This window comes from Schistocerca gregaria, chromosome 6, assembly GCF_023897955.1.
Source record: "Schistocerca gregaria isolate iqSchGreg1 chromosome 6, iqSchGreg1.2, whole genome shotgun sequence".
Classification (NCBI taxonomy): domain Eukaryota; kingdom Metazoa; phylum Arthropoda; class Insecta; order Orthoptera; family Acrididae; genus Schistocerca; species Schistocerca gregaria.
This window is the reverse complement of record NC_064925.1, coordinates 577,965,430-577,990,069: the sequence shown is the minus strand read 5'-3', so window position 1 is coordinate 577,990,069 and position 24,640 is coordinate 577,965,430. Positions and strand designations below refer to the sequence as shown.

General features: G+C 44.8%; 1 protein-coding gene across 2 annotated transcripts in view; it reads right to left on the bottom strand.

The window, feature by feature from the left end:
- LOC126278464 (serine/threonine-protein kinase Sgk2-like) overlaps positions 1-24,105 on the bottom strand; it is a 112,026-nt gene extending 87,921 nt beyond the window's left edge. The window contains exons 1-2 of one of the 2 annotated variants that reach the window (XM_049978602.1): positions 23,872-24,105; positions 22,595-22,735 (exon numbers count right to left, since the gene is read on the bottom strand). In XM_049978602.1, the coding sequence (XP_049834559.1) occupies positions 22,595-22,711 (117 nt within the window). In that variant the 5' untranslated portion in view covers positions 22,712-22,735; positions 23,872-24,105. The remainder of the gene's footprint in view (positions 1-22,594; positions 22,736-23,871) is intronic. The other variant, XM_049978603.1, reaches the window with a different exon arrangement.
- Between the last annotated feature and the right edge of the window lie 535 nt (positions 24,106-24,640).

Below are 24,640 nucleotides of genomic sequence, written 5' to 3'. Positions count from 1 at the left end.
TATAGTTTCACTGCACAGGGCCATTAGATACTTTAAAATGTGTTTCCTGCATACACAGGCTGAGGATGTTGTTCTGCTAAGAGTTTCAGTTCCTCCACAGGTGTCCTGACCGCATTAATGTTCCACTGTTGGATGGGTGCCACCTATCATGGGGGTAGCACTTTCATCCTGACTTTCTACTGCAGAAGGGAGACCGCAATAGATGAAGGCTCAGTCTTGGGGCAAGATGATGGCCCCAGTGTGACATCAAGGTCCATCACCTCTCAAGAAGATTCGAGAGAGATGTCAGAGAGGATGAGGTCCACATCATCTCTGACTGTGTACTTATCTCTGCCAGTGGGTGATTCTTCACCGTTGACTCTGATTTATTTGTCTAAGGAGTCTTCAGAGCAACAACTGTGGAAGTGGTAATGGCAGCACCAGACAATGGATAAAAATGGATCTTTGGAGGGGGTAGGGAGTTCTACAATGTCAGCAAGCACAGCCTTTTCTGAAGTCCTGGAGGCGGCGGGCTCCAAAGTGACTGCAGCTGCGCAAGTGCACTGACAGGCGCAGGTGCTGGTGATGATACCGGCAACCTCCACTTGTGTAGCGATATCAGCTTTCTTGGCTTTTGAGGAAGGAAGCAAAGGGCGCATCGAACACGAACAGCTGCACGGCCTTGTAAATCTCTTTGGCTTCACTATGTGGGACGCACTTTGTTATCTGCTGGGTCTTTTATTCTTCAAGGAACACACTGCAGTCCATACTCCAGACAGGGTGATTCTCGGAGCAGTTGACACACTTTGAAGGAGAGGAACAACCAACTCCATCATGTGTGGCTTTACCACATCTGCCACAAGTGTCTCCTCCTTTACAACCATGAGAATAGTATGTCCAAAATGCTGGCATTTAAAACAGCACACTGGGTTCAATAAATAAGGCCATACACTTAGGCAAAGGAAATCTGCTTTGACATGCTCTGGAAGTGTGATGATGATGTTTGGTTTGTGGGGCGATCAACTGCGTGGTCATCAGTGCCCAGCTCTGGAAAGTTGTTGCTATTAAAAGTGTGTATAAAAGACTCGGATTTGACAAGATTGCCATCCACCCTTTTCATAACATCTTCATGTCAACAATGCCTTCCCAGGACCAGTCAGCTTTCAGTGCTTCTTGATGAATGTCAACCAGATTGCTGCAAGTCACACCAGCTTTGCTGTAGTTCAAGGTGTTGTGCAGTTCAGTTTCAGTTGCATACTCCCAAAGCACTGAGCTTTCTGGGAGTTCCTTACTTCTTGTGAAATAGGTATTTCTACCAACAGCATCCCATTTTGCACTCGCTAAACAGATTTTAAATGTCCAGCAATCCCCTCTAAATCCTTTTGAGTGTAAAAAGAGGAAACTTTGTTGATTTTTCTTCTTAAATATTACAACCATATTCTGACAAACATTGTGCATCCTGTTCACATCAACTGAGTCTGGAAAACTAACTACCCAAGTCCTCTCGTTAGAATGGGTGTTGGTATGTACCAGTGCCCACCCATTCCGCTGGGAGGAGGAAGAGAAAATTTCGAGGGTCCCATCTCGATCCCGTGAACAGCTAGGGAAAATAAATAAAGGTCCACCTAAACAGAGCCCCGCATCGCATGCCTTGTACAACTAAAGAGGGCAAGGTTCCCAGAAGGCTGCCCACTAATGACTTTTCCAGCTCGACCGCCATGCATCTAATTGGCACGCATCACACCTTGAGACTGTAAGGTTTTTATAAACATCTTTACCATCCTTACATTCTGGGTGATCGAGCCAAGATCCCCGTTTCCTGCAACACGCAACGTTCCAATGCTGCACCATATGGTGGTCACTGAGGCATGCCAAGAACTTACGATGACAGAGGACTGGTGCCACTTGCCAATTCCCAGCAGGAACCAGCGGGTCACCAAGCCTGTACCCAGCAAACAAATGCTGAGATCCTGAGTGCGCACCGGCTCATTAGGGGGGGGAAGGAGGGGGAAAAGGAAAAGGAAGAGGAAAAAATGCTTGTCAAGCTAATGATCAGCCGGCATGGCTGAATCCTTTTAGGAATGTGTGCCTAAGGATAAGAAGGTTCGCAAAAGTGATGACACTTGCAATGTAATATTTACTGGAGGTAGAAGGCAGTGTTATATAAAAATTGTTCTTTGGTGGCACGTGGCAGAGCAACCAATTGAACTACGGGCACAATTACCAAGATTCAATTCAGGCTAATTATCATCATTTGTCATGAGAAACACAGCATTGCAGGAAGAAGTCAATCTCTGATTACGAATAAAGTGAGGCAAATAGGTGTAACTACCTGTCAACATATTGTACGTCTTAGTTCTGTACATGGGTTTAGTGCGAGAATAGTTTAAAGGAGGTATTTATTGGGGAAACACAAGGGAAACTTTTGCTGCCAAGCTGAAGTTCTGGATAACACACAAAAATAGGGAGTAATGAAAAGAAGTGCCAAACTTAAGGGATCAACTGAGTAGGGCCATTTTTTGTGAAAAGATGATTTATTACAGGAATTTTTAAAGAGAGAGAGCTTTGCAACATTATTTTATTAGTTCTGTTGCATGATGATTCAAAGTAGAGAAGTCTATGAGTGGCAAGCTATGGAACTTTAGCAAACTTATAGCAACGCGAGTGGGGTGTATTTCTACAGAGTACATCAACTCCAGTGGACTGGATTATCTGTAGCAAATAATGCTAAGTTTAGTACAATTTAGTTGAAGTGCCACTGGTAAACAAAGAGGAGTATGAAAATGAGGAATTAATGCAGTCAGGCTATTCATGTTAAAAAAACTGTTAAAAATTGTTCCTGAGTGATGACTCAATGAAGAGTTGTGCCCACGTGTGATAACAGGAGAAGTTCAGTGGACTAATTATAGAAAAAACCATTCAGATTAGGTGCACTGACAAGGAACCAAGTGGTTTAAGTTGAATTAGTGCAACAGAGAAACTGAATGCACTGTATGTAATCGTCAACTTGTGTGTACCATCTCTTTACAGAATTACCGTGACCTGTTATTAACTGAGCTGGGTTTTCTGAAGAGGGGAGGACTCATGTCCTGAAACTATTTTACTTGGTATGTCTGAATAACCAACAGATGCCTTTACAGTTAATACAAGATGCAAGAACCTTACGGGAGCAGTTCATACCGAGGTCAGCCGTGCGGAGTTACATATGGAGCAACCTGCTGATACAACAAGTATTGTCCCCAAAGCGCTGGGCTGTTAGCACACAACCCTGGCCAGCAGGGAGACCAGATTCATGGTATCATTGAGGCAGCGTCAAAGCAGAACTGCTGTGACATTGGTTAGCCGACTGCTACACATTGAAGCCGTGTCTCTGTTGTGGCTTATGCGATAGGAATCGACCTGGCAAAACAGGGATGCGGCAATTACATTTAAATAGTCCCCACTTGCAGATACAAGTATACAGTCCGACAGCTGCAGCTCTGCAGGGAGATTCGTGCCAGTCTTCGAGTTGACACGAGTATCCAATCTGTCTATATCAGACCTTGTCCTTGGTAGGGATGGGCCTACCATCAGTGGTCATGCGAAAGCGATGCTACCAGCCGACAGATGGCAACACAGAGCTCATCGGAGGGAATGTAGGAACTAGCGAGATGAGGTACGAGGACTGCAGCCTTGGCACCAGCATTGGCAGCTGTGTTTCCTGTCAGATCGACATGACCAGGAACCCACAGAAACACCACAGTGGCTCCATCAAGAGTGAGCAAGTGAAAGCTTTCCTGAACCCGTTGCACTAATGAATGGACGGTGTACAGCATAAACAGGCTTTAAAGCTCACAGAGATTTGGCACATGATGCAATTGAAAAGCCTGTGTTGCCAGATGAACTGCGTGGATACATGGCAAAGAGCTCTGCTGTAAATACTGATCAGTGCTCCTGAAGCCGATACCGAAACACAACAGAGCCAATGACGAAGGCACACCCACCAGCACGGTCAATCCGAGAGGAATTAATGAACACAAAGGTACTATCGCAAAGTTCCATGTGAAGGTTGTGAAACTGAAGGCGATTGAGCAAGGCTGGAGTAGTGTCCTTAGGAAGCGAATAAACGCCAAGATGAACACGGGCCGCTGCGCATAGACACCGTGGTGAAGGGTTTACACCCGCCGAGACAGCTACACGTAATTTGAAGTTCAGCTTCTGGAGAAAGAGCCAAAAGCAAACACCAGGAGGTAACAGAAGAGGGATGTGCCCCAAACTGGCAATCAAAGGAGTCATTAAAGAAGGAGGCATGGGATGGGTGGCCATGCATGGTAAACAAATGGCATGCATATCTGCTGAGGAGAAAGTCACAGCAGTAGGACAGCCACAGTTTGGCAGCTTCTGCATAAAGACTCAACGAGGCTAGTGTAGAAGGCACCAGTGACCAAATGGATACCATGATGGTGGATAGTATTGAGATGGCATAGGAGGGAAGGACGTGCAGATGCATAAACGAAAAATCCATAGTCTAGTTTTGAACAGACAAGGGGCCAGTACAAACAAAGGAGGGTGGTTCAATCTGCTCCACAGGAAGTAATGCTGAGGACATGTAGGACACTGAGGGACCGTGTACAGCAGGCCACCAGGTATGACACATGGGAGGCCCCAGAAAATTTCCTATCGAGCACGAGACCCAGGAGTCTCAGTTTCAGCGAACAGAAGTGCAACAGGCCCAAGATGTAAAGATGGTGGAAGAAACTAATTGTGCCGCCAGAAATTCATACAAACAGTTTCGTAGGGCAAAAGTGAAAGCCACTGTTGATGCTTCACGGGTCAAGATGATCAAGACATTGCTGAAGATATAGCTCAATGAGACAAGCCCACGGAGAACCGCAATAGTCGGTAAAATTGTCAATGAAAAGGGTGCCGGAGATGCCCAGTGGGGGACATGCCATTATAGGGGTATGGGCAATAGCAAACAGGATGACACTCAAGATGGAACCCTGAGGTACACCATTTTCCTGGGTAAAGGTGTCCAACAAGGCAGAATGGAACCCACACATGCCTTGAAAAATCAGTCTTTTAAAAATGCCTGAAGGAAATGGGGCAGGTGGCCACAAAAGCCCCACATATAGAGAGTAAGGAGGATACCAGTCTTCCAACAGGTGTTGTAGGCTTTCTCCAAATCAAATAACATGGCCACAGTCTGGTATTTCCATTCATTACACAGATGGATGTAGTGACGAGATGTTCAACTGCAGAACAGCACGCTCAAAACTGTGCAGTGGTTAGTAAATTGCGAGACTCTAGTCACCATACCAGCCGGGCATGAATCATACATTCCACCACTGAGCAAACACAGCCAGTGAGAGAAATGGAGCAGTTGCAACAAGGAAGGTGCTTGTCTGTATCGGTCTTAGGTATGGGTACGACAGTGTCTTCATGCCAGCATCTGGGAAAGATGCCCTTGCCCAGATGCAGTTGTACATATGAAGAAGAAAGCGCTTACCCAAAAGAGAAAGGTGCTGAACATCTGACTGAACACTGCCTAGCCCTGCAGCGGAGGATTGGGATGAAGTGAGAGCACGATCTAGCTCCCTCATAGTAAAAGCAATATTGTAGTACTCATGATTCCGGGAAGAGAAGGGTATCGCTCGAGCCTCCTCTGCTCATTTCCAATGGAGGGAGGCAAGATGATAGGGGGAGGAGCCCAAGCAAAATGGTGGCCCAAGATGTTGGGGATAGCAATTGGGTCCACTTTGACATTGTTCGCTACTAACAGGCCAGAAATTGTGCGATGGACCTTGGTCCCAAAGAACTTTGGAGGTTGGCCCACATGGTGGAAGAGGGAGTGGAACTGTTAAAAGAACAAGTAAATGAAATCCAGCTAGCTTTTTTGCCATACCGAAGAATGCGAGGACAATGTGCATGCACCTATTTACAGTGTGTGTTCCATAAGTAATGCGACCAGTGTTTTTCTGACGCAACAGTACACCACAACGTGTTGTAACTGGCTGTGCTATATGGAGGGGGCTGTTAGCTTCAAAACGCTCTTCGTCTCAAACAGCTGCAAGCTGCTGGACAGTCAGGACGTGCATTTCCATCAACCCCGTTTTGAGTTTATGTAACACGGCACAATGGATCATTCTGTAGAGCAACGATACGCTATCAAATTTTGCGTTAAACTTGGGAAGTCCGCCACCGAAACATTTCCATTACTTCAGCATGCCTCTTGGACTGATTGCTTGTCCAAATCACAATTTTTCCAATGGCACAAGTCGTTCATGGAGAGCCGAGAGGAGATCACTGACTAACCTTGCATTGGACTGCCGTCAACCACACAAGTGGACGAAAATGTGACACGTGTGCGCGATTGTTTGAACTCGACAGCTGGCTGAGCCATCAATTGATAGCACACTCTCTAAACATGTCAAAAACAACCGTTTGCTGCATTGTGACTGAAGATGTGTGCCAAACTCGTCCCAAAAGTGTTGACCGACGAACGCAAGCAAATGCGAGTGCTTCGGTGCCGAGAGATGTTGGAAATGTGTGAATGATCCTAATTTTTTAAACTCAGTTATCACTGGTGATGAGTCGTGGATTTTTTAGTATGACCCTGCGACAAAAAGGCAGAGTTCAGAGTGGCACACCCCATCGTCACCCCGTCCCAAGAAGGCACGCATGAGCAAGTCCAGGATCAAAACCATGCTCATTGTCTTCTTTGATGTCAGAGGCATTGTCCACCACTAGTTTGTACCTACTGGGGCTACAGTGAACTCAGCTTTCTACTTGGAAATGCTCAAAAGACTGAAAAGGAGGGTCTTGCACTGCCGAAGCGACATCAAGGACATGTGGGAAGTTTACCATGACAATGCGCCAAGTCACAGTGCCTTCATTGTCAACAACTTCATGGCCAGGACCGAGACCCCAGTGGTTCGTCAGCCTCCCTACAGTCCTGACCTCACTCCCGCAGATTTTTTTTTTTAAGGAGGCATGAAAGGAAAACATTGGGACACAACTGAAAGCATCCAGGCGCATGTTACATCAGCTCTAAAGGACATTCCGGCAAAGGCATTCCAGGATTCCTTCCAGGCATGGAAACACCGCCTACAGAAGTGTATACACGCAAGAGGGTGCTATTTTGAACATTTTTGATTATTTGTACGAATATATTCAATGAATGATTTTTTTATGAATTTGGTCTTATTACTTATGGAATGCACCTTGTATAATGAATGCAGTTTGCCACCAACATTCAGTGGCAGTAAGTATAGCATTTGTAAGATATTCTACCCAGTCATCACAACTTGGAAAATGTTCATCGATGGTCACCAGACAGGAGTAAAGCCTTCAGCTGGCCTTAGAAAGTTGCCACTTGAGTGCACACAGAGGTGGGGACGGAGTCAACAAACAGATAGCACATGGGAAATGGTCGCTTGAGTGTGTGTCAGAGAGATGACGATGTGTGATGTTTGGTTTGTGGGGCACTCGACTTTGCAGTCATCAGTACCTGTACAAAGTCCCAATTTTTACACAGTCCATTTTCTTGTCACAATCCAATCTAGTCACTCTCACAGATAATGACGATGATGAAATGATGAGGACAACACAAACACCCAGTCCCCGGGCAGAGAAAAATCCCCAATCCGGTCGGGAATCAAACCCGGGACCCCGTGATACAGAGGCAGCAGTACAGAGAGAACAGACCACTCTAGACGATTGGCAAGCTGGGAAATGCAGAAGGATAGGTTCAAATGGGAATAGGTGTGCTTGGAGTCTGAAAGGAGCATGTGTGCTCCCTTGTTAAGGCAGATGAGGTTAAGTTGATTGAGAAGGTCAGCCAACACGGCACCTCTTGGAAAGGTTCTGGGAGAATCCCAAAGGAGATGGTGTGCATTAAAGTCGCCGAGCAGCAGAAAGGGATGAAGTAATTGCCCAATAAGCTTGAGGAAGTCTGCCCTGGTGACATCAAATGATGGAGGGGTGTGAACAGTACAAAGGGATAAGGTCAAGTGAGGAAAGAAAATGTGAAATGCAGTAGCTTGGAGGTGGGTAGTCAGGGAGAGGGGTTGACTGTGATCATCATCCCGGATGAGCAGCATTACTTCCTTATAACAGAAATGCTGTCCGCAGGGGGAAGGTCATAGCAGACCAGGGAGACATGAGTAAACTCAAAGCAGTCGTGAGGATACAATTTTGTTTCCTGGAGGCAGAGTACAAGGGGACCCAGTGATCTAAGAGCAGCCATAAGTCCTCTTTGTTGGACTGAAGGCTGCAAACATTCCATTGGAGGAGAGTTATGACGAGGGAACATGAAGGGGTGTCACCTCAGCAGCTGCCAAGTGTCAACCTTAAAAGACTCACTACTACAGGCACAGAGGCTGGAGGATCCTGGTCCACGAGGTCTACAGAGGTGTTGGCATTCTCGTTCTGTCTGTCTGTCTGCGGATTACAGTGCAGAAAAACAGTTGGTGGTGCGCAACGGGGACACAAAGGTCGGCCAGGTGAGGGTATCACATGAAGACACTGTCAGAGAGGAACTCTGAGTCAGCGAAGGAGAAGACCATTTTAATTTGTTTGATTTACTGGAGCCTTTCTGGTTAGCAGATTTGCAGGTGAAGACTGAGATGCTTGTAGGCTGGTGGGACATAGGAAGTCTTCGTGGGATTATTCCTTCTGACCTTTCCAGCCTGTCAGTTATGTAGTAGGTGGCCAATGAGGCGAAAGTTTGGTGGCTTGTTACACAACTGGAGTAGGAGACGGGAACACTCCCGTGATGCTGGGGGATTTCATAATCATGGCGCTAAATGTATTGTTGCATTTCTGCATGGTCATGTTCTTCATGGACCGAGATGTAGCAAGAACAGTACTGTAGGTGCCAGATGATACAATGCAAGGTTTTTAACTAGCTAACAACTTGCAAGCAACTGGGTAAGGCACTTTTTCCTTAACCTGAATCTCCTGCATAGCATGCTTGTCAAGATATGTGGGACAACCTTGGGAATAGGTGGCATGGTCGCCATTACAGTTTATACAGTGGTGAGGAGGGGGAGGCAGACGTTGGCCCTCATGAGCATCCCTACACCACAGGATACACATTTTGCTGGATGTCAACAGGACATTAGAGTGCGGTTGTAACGATGACACTGGTAACAACATATCGGGTTCGAAATGTACAGTCGCACTATGAGAACTTCAGGGCCTGCTTATATCTTGGACAGAAGCAAAACACTATCAAAAGTGACAAAACGATTGGTGCAAGCACTAAGGATGCATCTACCTTCTTCATCACCCAATGGACTGCAATGACACCATGATCAGAGAGGTATGTTTGGATTTCTGCCTCAGTCAGACCATCAAGCAGCCTAGTGGAAATAACATCACGAGAAGAATTCAGCATTCGATGGGCCTTAATGCAAACTAGACAGCCATGGAGGAACGAAGCTGCAAGCAGTTGTGCTTGAGAATCATCATCATCATCATCATCATCATCCCTCATCATCATCATCATCTAAGACTGATTATACCTTTCAGCGTTCAGTCTGGAGCATAGCCCCCCCCCCCCCCCCCCCTCATAAAACTCCTTCATGATCCCCTATTCAGTGCTAACATTGGTGCCTCTTCTGATGTTAAAACCTATTACTTCAAAACCATTCTTAACCGAATCCAGGTACCTTCTCATTGGTCTGCCCTGACTCCTCCTACCCTCTACTGCTGAACCTGTGACTCTCTTGGGTAACCTTGCTTCTCCCATGCGTGTAACATGACCCCACAATCTAAGCCTGTTCGCCCTGACTGCTACATCTACAGAGTTCATTCCCAGTTTTTCTTTGATTTCCTCATTGGGGACACCCTCCTGCCATTGTTCCCATCTACTAGTACCTGCAATCATCCTAGCTACTTTTATATCTGTAACCTCAACCTTGTTGATAAGGTAACCTGAATCCACCCAGCTTTCGCTCCCATACAACAAAGTTGGTCGAAAGATTGAACGGTGCACAGATAACTTAGCCTTGGTACTGACTTCCTTCTTGCAGAGAGAGTAGATCGTAGCTGAGTGCTCACTGCATTAGCTTTGCTACACCTCGTTTCCAGTTCTTTACCTATGTTGCTATCCTGTGAGAATATGCATCCTAAGTGGTTGAAACTGTCCACCTGTTCTAACTTTGTTCCTCCTATTTGGCACTCAATCCGTTTATATTTCTTTCCCACTGACATTACTTTCGTTTTGGAGATGCTAATCTTCATACCATAGTCCTTACATTTCTGATCTAGCTCTGAAATATTACTCTGCAAACTTTCAACCGAATCTACCATCACAACTAAGTCATCTGCAAATGCAAGACTGCTTATTTTGTGTTCACATATCTTAATCTAACCCATCCAGTCTATTGTTTTCAACATATGATCCATAAATAATATGAACAACAGTGGAGACAGGTTGCAGCCTTATCTTACCCCTGAAACTACTCTGAACCATGAACTCAATTTACCATCAACTCTAGCTGCTGCCTGACTATCCATGTAGAGACCTTTAATTGCTTGCAAAAGTTTGCCTCCTATTCCATAATCTTGTAGAACAGACAATAACTTCCTCCTAGGAACCCGGTCATATGCCTTTTCTAGATCTATAAAGCATAGATACAATCCCCTGTTCCACTCGTAACACTTCTCCATTATTTGCCGTGAGCTACAGATCTGGTCCTGACAACCTCTAAGAGGACTAAACCCACACTGATTTTCATCCAATTGGTCCTCAACTAATACTCGCACTTTCCTTTCAACAATACCTGAGGAGATTTTACCCACAACGCTGATTAAAGAGATACCTCTGTAGTTGTTACAATCTTTTCTGTTTCTATGTTTAAAGATTGGTGTGATTAGTGCTTTTGTCCAGTCTGATGGAACCTGTCTCGACTCCCAGGCCATTTCAATTATCCTGTGTAGCCATTTAAGACCTGACATTCCACTGTATTTGATGAGTTCCGACTTAATTTTATCCACCCCAGCTTCTTTATTGCACTGCAATCTATTGACCATTATCTCCACTCCCTCAAATGTGATCCTATTTCCATCATCATTCCTATCCCATTCTACCTCGAAATCTGAAACATTACTGATCTTATTTTCACCTACATTGAGCAACTCTTCAAAATATTCCCTCCATCTGCCAAGGCATCCACAGGATTCACCAGCAGTTTGCGTGGCCTGTCCAAAATACTTGTCATTTCCTTCTTACCTCCCTTTCAAAGACTGCTAATTGCACTCCAAAATGGTTTTCCAGCAGCTTGACCCATAGTTTCCAACCTGTTTCCAAAGTCTTCCCAAGATTTTTTCTTGGGTGCTGCAATTATCTGTTTGGCTTTGTTTCTTTCTTCACCGTAACTTTCTCTGTCTACCTGAGTTCTAGTATGTAGCCATTTTTGATACGCCTTCTTTTTCCTTTTAGAGGCTGCCTTGACTGTGTCATTCCACCAAGCTGTTTGCTTCATCCTACTTTTACACACTACTGTTCCAAGACATTCTTTAGCCACTTCTAGTACTGTGTCCCTGTACCTTGTCCATTCATTTTCCAGTTACTGTAATTGACTACATTCAACTAACTGGTACCTTTCTGAGATCGCTGTTATGTACTTGTGCCTAATTTCCTTATCCTGAAGCCTCTCCCCTCTTATCATCCTACATAAGGATCTGACCTTCTGCACTTTCGGCCTCACAATCCAAATTTCACTGCAGATTAAATAATGATCAGTGTCATCAAAGAATCCCCTGAATACACGTGTGTCCCTCACAGCCTTCCTGAATTCCTGATCTGTAATTATATAGTCAATGAAAGATATGGTTCCCCTGCTTTCCCAAGTATACCGGTGAATGTTCTTATGTTTAAAAAAGGAGTTTGTGATTACTAAGCCCATAGTCGCACAGAAATCCAAGAGTTGTTTCCCGTTCCTGTCGGCCTCCATATCCTCTCCAAATTTACCCATAACCTTTTCATATCCTTCTGCTCGATTTCCAATTCTGGCGTTAAAATCGCCCATGAGCAGAACACTGTCCTTGTCCTTTACTCTAACAACTACATCACTGAGTAGCTCATAAAAACTATCCATCTTATCTTGATCTGTCCCTTCACAATGCGAATATATTGACACTATCCTAATTTTCTTGCTAGACACTCTGAAATCTATCCACATCAGTCGTTCATTTACATAACTTATTGCAACTACGCTGGGTTCCATTTCTTTCCTGATGTAAAGCCTTACACCCCATTGTGCTATTCCTGCTTTGACTCCTGACAGGTAGATCTTGTATTCTCCCACTTCCTCTTCTTTCTCACCCCCTTACCCGAAAGTCACTAACAGGTAAAACGTCCAGCCCCATCTTACTTGCAGCCTCTGCCAGCTCTACCTTCTTCCCAGAGTAGCCCCCATTGATATTAATAGCTCCCCATCTCATTACCATTTGCTTGCCAAGTCGTATCTTAGGAGTCCCTGGTTTGTCAGTTAGAGGTGGGACTCCATCATCTCCAAAAGTCCGAGGCATTTTGCTCTGATTGTTGCCAGCATCATATTTAAAGTACCAGGGAAGCAGGTTGCTAGCTTTACTTTCCCCGAGTCCCATTGGGTTTTACCCCTAACGGCTCAGGGACTTACCGGTGGATTTGGCAATAGCACTTCCCTAGGCCTTGCCTTTACCAGGGGGGTACGTGCAAACCCTACTTGTCAACCTGAGGTTGGTAATCACCTGCTACACATCAGATACCTGGGCTGGCCTTCAGGAGCGCAAGAGGAGAAAGAAGAAAAAGAGGAACCTCAAATGCCGAAGCAGAGGAATGATAGGAGAAAGGGAATGAAAAAAGAAAGAAGGAACTGAAGACAGTGTAGAGACTATTCTGATAGCGCTGACTAAATATGCAGAACACATTTCCAACGACATCCCAGACATGTTCCCCAAGGAGGGCGAAAAAGAATAGTGTGAGAATAGACATGCAGCATGGAAGGTTTTGTTTTGTTTTACTTTAGGGTGCAAAAAACAAGCGGGGTCATATGCGCCCAAGTCAAAACAATAGAACACGAAGACAGACAGGAGTTAACATCAGTCCCAACTGACTTAATAGAAGGCAGCTAAAAACAGGCACGTGGAAAAAGAGTTAAAAAGACACCATCTAGAAATGGAGATCCAAAATTAAAAATTAAATGGCCTTCACCGTATTACGTTGGCAGATAAAAAGTAAAACACGTTCGTCAGCCAGCGCGTCATTTGCTAAAACGGCCAATAAATCTGACAGCAAACCCAAGCGGGAACATAAACAGTTGAAAAATGGGCATTCCATCAAGAAGTGGTGAACAGTTAAAATTTGGTCGCAAAGTATACAAAGTGGTGGGGTAGCACAACTTAGCAAATGACGATGGCTAAAAAGGCAGTGTCCAATACGCAGCCTAGTTAAAATGACCTCCTCCCGGTAGGAGGGCTGAGACGAGGTTGTCCAAGCTGTTGGGAGAGGCCTAATAAGCCAGAGCTTATTCCTGTGAAGGAAGAACCACAGGCAATGCCAAAGGGACACCACCACCTGACAGACGGCAACACAGAGATCATCGGAGAGGTTATAGGTACTGAGGTATGAGGACTGCAGCCTTGGCAGCAGCAGCTTCCTTTCCTGGCAGACCTACATGACCAGGAAACCACAGAAACATCACAAGAGTGAGCAAGAGACACTTTTCCTGAACCTGCTGCACTAACAGACGGGCAGTGTACAGTGCAAGTAGGCTTTGAAGGACGATGAGCGAGTCTGAGCAGAGGATACAATTGAAAAGGCTGCGTCACCAGATGTACTCCGTGACCCGATACAAGGCAAATAGCTCGGCTGTAAATACTAACCAGTGGGCTGGAAGCCAATATCGAATAACACGGATGCCAACGATGAAGCTACAACCGACCCCACAGTCAGTCCAACAGCCATCCGTGTATACAAAGGTACTATTGTGAAGTTCTGTGCAAAGGTCGTGAAACTGAAGGCACTAGACCTCGGCTGGAACAGTGTCCTTCGAAAGCAAACGAAGGCCAAGGTTAGCATGGGCCACTTCACAATGCCTAGGTGGTGAAGAGTTCACACCCACCAGGAAAGCTGCAGTTAGCATGAAGTTTAGCTGCTGTAGCATGTGCCGAAAGCAGACTCCAGTAGGTAAGAGAGAAGAGGGATGCGCTCCATACTGACGATCAAAGGAATCATCGAAGGAGGCATAGGATGGGTAGCCATGCATGGCAGACAAACGGCATGCATACCTGCCGAGGAGAAAGCCACAGCAGTAGGACAGTGATAGTTCATCAGCTTCAGCGTACAGACTCTCAATCAAGCTAGTGTAAAAGGCACCTGTAGCCAAAGAGATGCCATGATGGGGGATAGTATTGAGATGCCATAAGAGGGATGGGTGTGCAGACGCATAAACAAAGTACCCATAATGAGATTTTCACTCTGCAGTGGTGTGCGCGCTGATATGAAACTTCCTGGCAGATTAAAACTGTGTGCTGGACCGAGACTCAAACTCAGGACCTTTTCCTTTTGCAGGCAAGTGGTCTACCAACTGAGCTACCCAAGCACGACTCACGCCCCGTCCTCACAGCTTCACTTCTGCCAGTACCTTGTCTCCTACCTTCCAAACTTTACAGAAGCTCTCAAGCGAACCTTGCAGAACTAACACTCCTAAAAGAAAGGATATTGCGGAGACATGGCTCAGCCACAGCCTGGGGGATGTTTCCAGAATGAGCTTCTGTAAAGTTTGGAAAGTAGGAGACAAGGTACTGGCAGAAGTGAAGCTATGAGTCTGGGGCATGAGTCGTGCTTGGGTAGCTCAGTTGGTAGAGCACTTGCCCACGAAAGGCAAAGGTCCCGAGTTCGAGTCTCGGTCCGACACACAGTTTTAATCTGCCAGGAAGTTTCAAAGTACCCATAGTCCGGTACCCGAAGATTTTGTTGCAGGGCAGTCAAAGTGGGACAGTGCACCAGAATATGGGCCACTGTCAACTGGGCGCCACATCGACACTGAGGCGGGTCTTCATGGCACAGGCGGTAGATGTGGGTCTGCCAAGCATGGTCAATGTGGAGCCGGCACAGAGCCACAGAGTCCCTAAGAGAGGACTGCCATACATTCGTAGTCTTAATGGCATGCAGTTTGTTGTGTGTACTGAGATGATGCCATTCCGTCTCCCAAAGCAAAACCTGGTGATGTAAAAACGAACGAAGGTCAGTTATTGGAATGCCGATCTCCACAAGTAGTTTCCGTGTAGCCTGTCAGCAAGTTCATTGCCTTGGATTCCGACGTGTCCTGGGGTCCACACAAACACCACTGAATGACCAGACTGCTCCATGGAATAGATGGACTTCTGAATGGACGCTACCAAAAGGTGATGAGGGTAGCACTGGTCGATAGCTTGTAGGCTGCTCAAGGAGTCAGTACACAGAAGAAACGACTCCCCAGAGCATGAATGGATGTGCTCAAGAGCATGAGACATAGCCACCAGCTCTGCAGTGAAAACACTGCAGCCATCGAGCAAGGAATGGTGTTCAATATGTCCTCCACAGACACATGAGAAGCCGACTTGACCATCAGCCATTGAGCCGTCACTGTAAATCACTTCATGGCCTCGGTACATGTCAAGAATCAAGATGAAGTGACGGCAGAGAGCTGTGGGATGAACTGAATCCTTTGAGCCATGTGAAAGGTCCAGGTGTAAGTGATTCGACCTCGAGTATAGGTGGCAAAGGCAAGGACTCCAATTCAGACAGAAGGGATCGGATCTGAATTGCAACTGTAAGCCCCGACCTGGGCCGCCGATGCGGAAAATGAACCGCCGTGGGTGGGAAAAGGAGACAATGATTTGGATGTGCAGGAGAACTACAAGCGTGTGCAATGTAACTGGCAAGCAGTTGTGCACGCCTGATCTGCAATGGAGAGACTCCAACCTAACTGTAAGTAACAGGGGTTTGACAGAATAAGACAAAACAAAATCAGCATCTTCCATCAGTAAATTCTTGTGGTGTCGATACGTCACATTGACCACATAAATTATAATCTTTTAAACATTAACTGCTCTGACAAGCCGCCATGTTTAATTCAGTCTACCTTTGTACTTCATGCAGTGTTCATGTGTATCAGTCTTCATGGTAAAATATATGTGTACATAGAAAACTTGCTAACTGTTTATTATGTATCTTATGATCTGTATCCAGACTCCCATATTGGTGACACTGGACAAAAAGTTCAATGCGACATCCGCACCAGTCTTATAGAATCAACAGGTATCACGTTCAATGCCACAGCTACATCGCCGAACTTCCTTTACGAAGATTTGGAGGCCCAGGTCTTACGACCAGGCCAACACAACCCTCCGCCATCAGTTATTTCACAGCTAACAGACAATGATCTATGATCTTTGACGAGGATAACCTCTACTTTACAACTCCACAACGACTGAGTGTAATGCTGTTACCTCAAACAATGGACTCAAGGCTTTGTTTCGCTGGATTATGCACAACAACAAGTGAAAAGTGAAGTGGACGCTCTACTAAATAGTGTGATAATCGATCACTCATACGAAGTTCAAAGGGACCAAAATTCACACATGTGCTTTTATCCTCTATGCGCCACAACGTCGGTTATAGTAGTGCCATGTGCAATGCCGCCATTTGTGCAAAATGCACACGCAGACAACTATTACTAAGCTACACTAGCATCTCCTTCCTCACAAATCAGGAACAGAGATTTTTATGCATCCAGTTCGTCAGAGCAAACCACCGGATCGGCGGCCTAGTTTCGCAACCACGTGGGTACAAGTGTACCCAATATAGCCTCTTTAACCAGCAACATTGTACTACAACAGTATGACCGCCAAAAGGTTTCACCAGCATTTTATAGTCCTACAATGAAGGGTGCGTGGCCAGCATGCGCAGAAAACTCTCATCGTTGCCACTTTAAGCCCCAGGCCACCGCCCCCCGCCGGAGGCCTCTATTCCGACCATACAACCGCTCACTCCTTCCGCATCATTTCCAAGGTGGACAATGTCAGTGCTAATGCTGCAATTTCCAGTCCAGTTTACGGGCCCTCATTACGCGCTACTCGCCTGTTCGCTACCATGGTATTGACTGTGCCTGCCGCGTCGTGTTTTCAGGCGTCTTCAAAGACATTACAACCAGCCATTGTTCTGAATGTGTGTGCTAGTAACATTTCCGCTCTGGTGATGCCCGATCCCAGCATAAACTCTTGTGCAGCAGGACCACAAGCCTCCCAAGACTCACCGAAGCCACCTACGTCCCCACCTCCAGGCCGTCTACCCCAGCTTCCTCCCCTATACGAGGACAATCCAGTTTCATGGTTCACAGTGGTGGAGCATCTCTTCAAGCTGCATCAAGTGACCGATGACAACTCCAAGTTCCTATGTTTGGTCTCACACCTTCAAGACCACTGATTAATTTGTGACCTCCTACTTTCACCTTCACCGCCACCGAAGTAAGACGTCGCCAAGAAAACGATATTGGACAACTTGCCTGCTCACCACAGGAATTGATAATCAAGATTCTGTACGAGGAGCACCTGGGGGACTGCACTCCCCCCCCCCATCACAACTTTGGCGCCACCTCAGGTCAGTCTTGAGTGAACACACAATTCCAGACATCACTCTGTGGGCAAAATGGTCTGCCAAGTTACCTACCGACTTAAGATTCACCTACTGCTGCACTCTTCAGAGCCTATCGGTTCTCACCTACGCATCGCAGATCAGCTGTATGCGCTCCTGCGCCAGAAACACCCAGCTCCTCTTCCATCGCTGTGTGACACTACACCTCCTGTTTACTGGCTGTCTGCAGGCAGGGGCAGGGCCCGTTCCATTTCCACACCTTCTACACCGCCAGGCAGTACTCGTTCGCTCATTCCTCTTTCCGAGCACTCAAGACTCGCCCACTATTCATACTTTCCCGTTTGGTCTTCACCATTTCACCTCGGCACCAAACACGACGGTTATTTTCAAATGTGTGGTGATTACAGATGTTTAAATGCTTGCCCTGTCATGGACAATTACCCCGTGCCAAACAAACGATTTCACTCATGTGTTATCGGGCACCACAATCTTCAGTGTGATTGACTGCAAACGTGCTTATCGCCAGATTCCTGTAGTGCCGGAAGACTGATCATCACACCGCTCGGATTGTTCCAGTACAACTTCATGCCATTCAGTTTAAAGAATGCAGCACAAATGCGGCAATGTTTTGATGACTCAATCTTATGACGAATCGAGTTGTGCTTCGCATACCTGGATGACATACTGATTTTCAACAAATCGACTGAAGATCATTTATCGCAGGTCCTCCAGACTTTGGCATCCAATGGCATCGAGGTCAGCACAGAAATTCCAACCATGTCAGTCTTCTGTGAGATTACTGGGTTACATTGTCTCCACAGATGGATTACAGCCTCCCAAATCCCAAGTGCAGGCTATAGTGTCATTGCCACCCCCAGCTACGTACAAAGAACTCAGAAGTTTCCTAGGTACTGTAAGTTACTACCACCGTCATCTACCTTCAGCCACCACCATGCAGGCACTGCTGACGGACTCGCTATCCGCCAAACAAACTTCGGCCATTAAACCAGTCCACTTGACTGAACCCATGCTAGAGGTTTCAGGGCTCTTAAAACAGCTTTAGCTCACGCAGTCGAACTCGCCCACCCTGATCCGTCTGCCTATTTGTTCATCACTACAGACGGCAATGACATCATGGTCGGGGCAGTATTACAACAGACAAAGGTGACACAGTTTCACCATTTCATTTCTTCTCCAAAAAACTGTCTTCAGCACAGAATAAATATCCCACTTTTGATAGAGAGCTTCTGGTGGTATACGAGGCCATAAAACATTTCCCCAGCGACACCGAGGGCCATCCTTTCTTCATTCTTACTGATCACAAACCACTGATCTGCAACCCGCCAGAGGATCCTCCACCCCCCCCCCCCCCCCTTGACATTTCCACTACTTCGACTTGGTCTCTCAGTTTACGACAGACGTACACTACATCACGGATCAAGGCCATTTGAAGTATCATCAATTTATCCGTCCTCTCTGCTCTACGGGCTTCTGACAAGGACACTCAGGCTCTGCTCATACATATTGACTTTATCGGAGCCCTGCCTCCGACAGAGGGCCACAAGTATATCCTGTCCACAATAGACCGAATGTCTCGTTGGGTGGAAGCTGTCCCCTTACCCAACATCACAGCAGAAACTGTGACCAAGGGATTTGTTTCTTCTTGGATCACTAGGTTCGACTGCCTGTCCAACATTACAACCGACCGACTAGAGTAGACAGTTCAAATCTGCACTTTTTATGATTCCCTGTAATCTTTGCAGTATTAAAAACATCCATACGACAGCCTACCACCCGGCAACGGGTTGGTGGAATGATGGCACCACACGCTTGAAACTGTACTCAGGTGCCACGACTGTCTCCGATCCGAGGCACTTCCTTGGGTGTTGCTGGGCCTACGTTCTACATCTAAACCAGATTTACATGGGACAATTTCCGAATTTGTTTTCGGCAGAAACCTGGTTTTACCTGGGGAACTAATTCTCCCCCAAGATCCTGGGGATTCCCCCTCCTTCCCAGACTTTATCGGAAGGATGCGTGCACACTTTTAGAAACACCTGGCTACACCCGCTTGTCAGCCGTTCCCCACCTAACACTTATGTGCCGACCACACTAAGCTCTTGCTCACGTCATGCTCAGACACGACTGTCAGACAACCCTTACAACCCCGTTTCCTGGCCCCTTCAAAGTACTCCAAAGGGGTGAGATGACGTTCGATATTATGATAAAAGATTACCCGCAAACCGTTTCTCTACACAAGCTCAAGCCTGCCTTCGTAGACTCCGAGACCCCTGTGCCATCCCAGTCGGACTGCCCGGGCACATGTTCTATTGACGAACCCGCTAATGAGTCCGTTCAACGTAGGGTTGGATTTTCTCCATCCAACGATTCACCACCGCAGTTCGCGGGTTCCTCAGGCATTTCATCATCATACCGATTTACAGGTTTTGAAGACATTTCAGGTACTAGAGACGTGGATGCCCCGTCCTTTGTTTTGTGCTGCAACATACCACCTGACCGCGTCGCCGACATGTCGATTATGGTGTTTGATAATCGTGAGCTTGTACTGCTCACTGACAGCACAGACCTGACCCTCACTGAGTAACTCAATGTCAAGATAGTGCACAGCTTGTCCCTCCCACAAGAGTGCAACCTGACATGTGCTCGAGCTTTCATTTCTTCGGACGGCTCAGTCTGCATTCGGGGAAGGCATGCTCACATGCCACCTCCTCCCTTGGAGTATGAGTTGGACTGGTGGCCGGCCTCCACGCCTTTGCACACCGACCGAACAGAGATGGAGCTTCCAGTCACACGCCTGCCACTTCTCACACCGACGCTGACACCCATACGACTCCCCCCCCCCCCCCCCCCCCCAGGGCTCAAGGTCATACTCCGTACTCCGGGGAGAGAGGAGGTGGGCTCGGTGGCATCGATAGGTCACATAGACCACACAAATTACAATCTTTGGAACATTAACTGCTCTGATGAGCCATGTTTAATTCAATTTGCCTTTGTACATCATGGAGTGTTCATGTGTATCAGTCTTTATGGCAAAATATATATATGTATATTCAAAACTTGGAAATTATTACATATATTAGGATCCGTATCCAGAATCCCACACTCTCTAAGACGACTGAACGACTGTCAGCCGGAATATTGTGGCAAGATACCTGTCACCCTATTTCACCTTTGATTTTTCATGAAACACACTTACTAGAGCTTTTCAATGGGATATTACATATTATCTAATGCATACATTGAGTTATTTGAAGAACTAGAAACTTCTCCTTCCATTGCAAACATCTGTAGTGACACTTACCTACATCTACAAACAAATTCTGCAAACCATTGTGATGTGGATGGTGCGGAGTATTCAGCTCTGTACCACAGGTTAGGGTCTTCTCTCTTTCAACTTGTAAAAATAACTGCTTAAATGCCTCTGTGTGCACTGCAATTACTGTAATATTGTCTTCACAGGCTTACCTATCACTAGTTCTTGAAGTGGCATATGTTTGAAAAATACCCTGTGAAGCTTATTTACAAAGCTTCACAGGATTTTTCCAGTTTCATAAGCATTTATATTATTTTCTCCCAAGGATCACTGTGTGACCATTCATGCAGCCCTTCTACGTTTACACCATTTGGATTTACTACTAAATAGGGGTATCATTTTTGGGACACTGCTTGGGATGAATTTACTGAAAAACATTATACTGATATCGAATCAGATATTACTCACAAATACACAAAACGAACAGTTACCTGAAGCAAACTGAAGGAGGGAAACTGACAACATGAATAAAACTCAAATACTTGCAGTTCTAATATACACAAGGTTTGAGAGTGTGCATTATTAACTCTTAGTTATATGATTACAACATTTAGCTTGCAAAAATCGGTGCAGGAAACATGTAGGAAAATATACAGAACGGAATGTTTTTGATAGTACAATGTATCATGTCTGACCAGTAGACAACAGTAGAGTAAGGGCAGAACACAAACAGTATTGACAGCGTGGATGAAAACCAGCAACTCCTTTTCACATCAATGCACATTCCTTTTATATGTGCAAGGAAACTGGAAAGTCTAGCCATTTATTATGAAGTGTTACAGTGTTACCTAACCACATTTGACAAAAATGAAAGGTCTGCCTGCATGTTGAGAAAAAGCCACCACCCCCTTCCCCCCCCCCCCCTCCCAATCACGGTAATAAAGCAAATAATAAGAATAAAATAATGATTTGCAATGTGTGGCAGAGGTCCAAAATGCACAGGTTGGGTCAATATGACAATGATGCAAAGGCCCTACCAATTAACCATCATACATACAGTGTTAAGTTTAGTAGAGCCGACTTTTGAACTGACTTACACAGCCAGTTATTGTATGACCTACAGTTTAATGGGGATTGTAAACCATGGTGTAACTTGGCATTTTTCGTATCAACAAACATTGCCAGAGGTAAGAGACATGACAGATAAAAATTCTAGGATTGACCACAGATCAAACCCAAAACCTTTGGATTTATAATCTGGAACTTTACAACTAATCCACGCTTCCTTCTGCATGAAAGGAATGAGATGCAGTGTTACAATGAAAAGCAGTTCAACATCTACAATGCCATAAGCAGCAAGTCATCAGATTCTGAAACTCATGACTAAAAATGCATTGAAGAGGAAGAAAATAAATAAAAACCTTTGTTTTGAAGAGTCCTTTGCGACCTAAACAAAACAAAAAATCTTCAGTACGCAGCAAAACTTGTGTTCCAAAAGCCAGGCAAACTTCTTGAATACAAATATGGGTGACAAAGAGTGACATTGTAATGAAAGAAAATGACCTTTGGAGTAAACTATAGTTATTATATTACTGTATTCTGAATTTCACAAGATAGGCATCATTTTTTATATTACAAACTTTTCTGTCACTCAAAATTTGCTTCCTTTTTACAATGGTTCTCCTCTCATAAGAATAAACACACTAAAGCAAGTAAAGGAAGTATAGACTCACAGTAAATTTCTTGCTGCGCTGCCAGGTTTCAGTGTTCTCAACGCGTGCTGATGGAGGTGGCACTCCTACAGTACGAACAGCTGGCCTTCCTTTCGTGTTTGGCCACACATCGCACATGTTTGCCAATGAGTCCCACAGCAGCTGCAGAATAGGACAGCAAATTGCATCTGTTCGTGTCATTGTAGCACAACACTCCACAACCACTAATGAAAGACTGACCATGACAGCCTTCCTGCATAGTTAAACTTACCGCTGCTCACAGACTGATAAGATAAAGCCAAGGACTAAAGATTATGTAACTGGTTGCCGGTCTGTTTACCTTCATCAGGGTACTTTACCCACATAGAACATTAATATTAAACAATGCTACTGACTGCCTATTTTGTCTGATAACATTATCACGTTTTGCTTTCCAGTCATCACTAATAGTTTCTATCTGGAACCAACTTTTTAATTAAATTTGAAGGCTTAGTTAATTTTTAAAAACGCAACAAATATAGCTGTCAGTTTTTGGAAACAATATTAAACGCAATGAAAATGTACGGTAATGAATACTCTTACATCTACTTATGACTGAATATTTACGGAAAGTGCCTCCTTTCACATGTCAGCACTTAAAACCAAACACATTAACAATTACAAGAAGCAACCGCTGGGCGATGCACGAGAAGACGCAAATTTTGCAGTATAAGATACTCGTTTACATTCTCAGGGCGTGGAATTGATGTATTAATGAATTATTTACCTGCTTCCATTTAAACGGTGTTACACATGCCAGTATATGCGAACGGCCAGCAAGTGATCGTAACAAAAATAGCAGCTTGTCTTAGTTTGAATACAATTTGAAGCAGTTTTCCTAAGCGTGTTGAATAACAATGGCTCACATGAAATGACAAATTCTTTTCTTACCTGTCTAAAGGCTCAATCGCCTCTAAGCACATGTATGGCCATGCACACCCGGATTGTGCAGCGAGGACACTTTATTACTCAAGCCTTCAAAGACTTTAAGCAATATTATGTCATCTAAATGTTCAACATGTTAGGCATCATTTGTGCGTTATTTTCCCCTGCAGTTAATAAAAATATTTTACGTCCTAAAAGAACTTTATGTCCATCTAATTAATTAGTGCGCTTCACAAGCTATATGACAAGATATTAAAAACCTTGCACAAAATAATGGTCACTGTGTAACCAAACAGCATTTCAGCTTTCATCCTGAACTTGACACATCGTTTAACCATCACACATACAAAACGTAAACATAAACAAAAACTTACCGTTTGAGTAAAATGTAATTTTCTTTTTCAATTAATACGCAGACTGTCGCAACAACGGTGACACGTTCAATATTTTTCAAACTGAAATCTGCTGCCCATTCAGAATTTGACGACACATCTCACTTACTACAGAAAAGCACTTTCCGCATGTTTCACCATAAACGTCATTCCGTAGACAAATCAGATTTTGGACTCTGAGTAACTATGCTTTCGTAAGAGCAACCAAAGATATATATTCTTCCTTACTCTTGAGTTGATAAATATTCCAGGGAATCACAGTCTTCTCTAATGAAAACTTTAACGGTACATATACTATCCTGGCAATTATTTTTACTTAATTATTGTACCTCTGATATGTTTGATTATACTCCGTCATATTCCACTTAAATAGATCGTGTTTCAAGACGTTTATCAAAATTACAACTGACACTTGCAAAATTAAAAAAAAAAAAATAGGGAAACTAAAAGTTAGCTAGTTTATAATCATATTAAACGCATCATGTTTACACATTTTTAAACCGCATCAGCAAATTATTTATAAATTTACCAAAGATACAGGAAAACTCATTTTAAGTACTGGTAATAGGCCTAATAATAATTCCGTACTATATTACAGACACGTAATCGAAGAATACAAAAAGTTATACAGGTATGCTATAGAACTAAAAACGCTGAGAAGCTCATATTATACAAGCTGAAAACAGTATTTTTCAAATGAATTAGCACTAACATGCAGTACCAGAAACCCAGTTTTTTGTCAAATTACTCA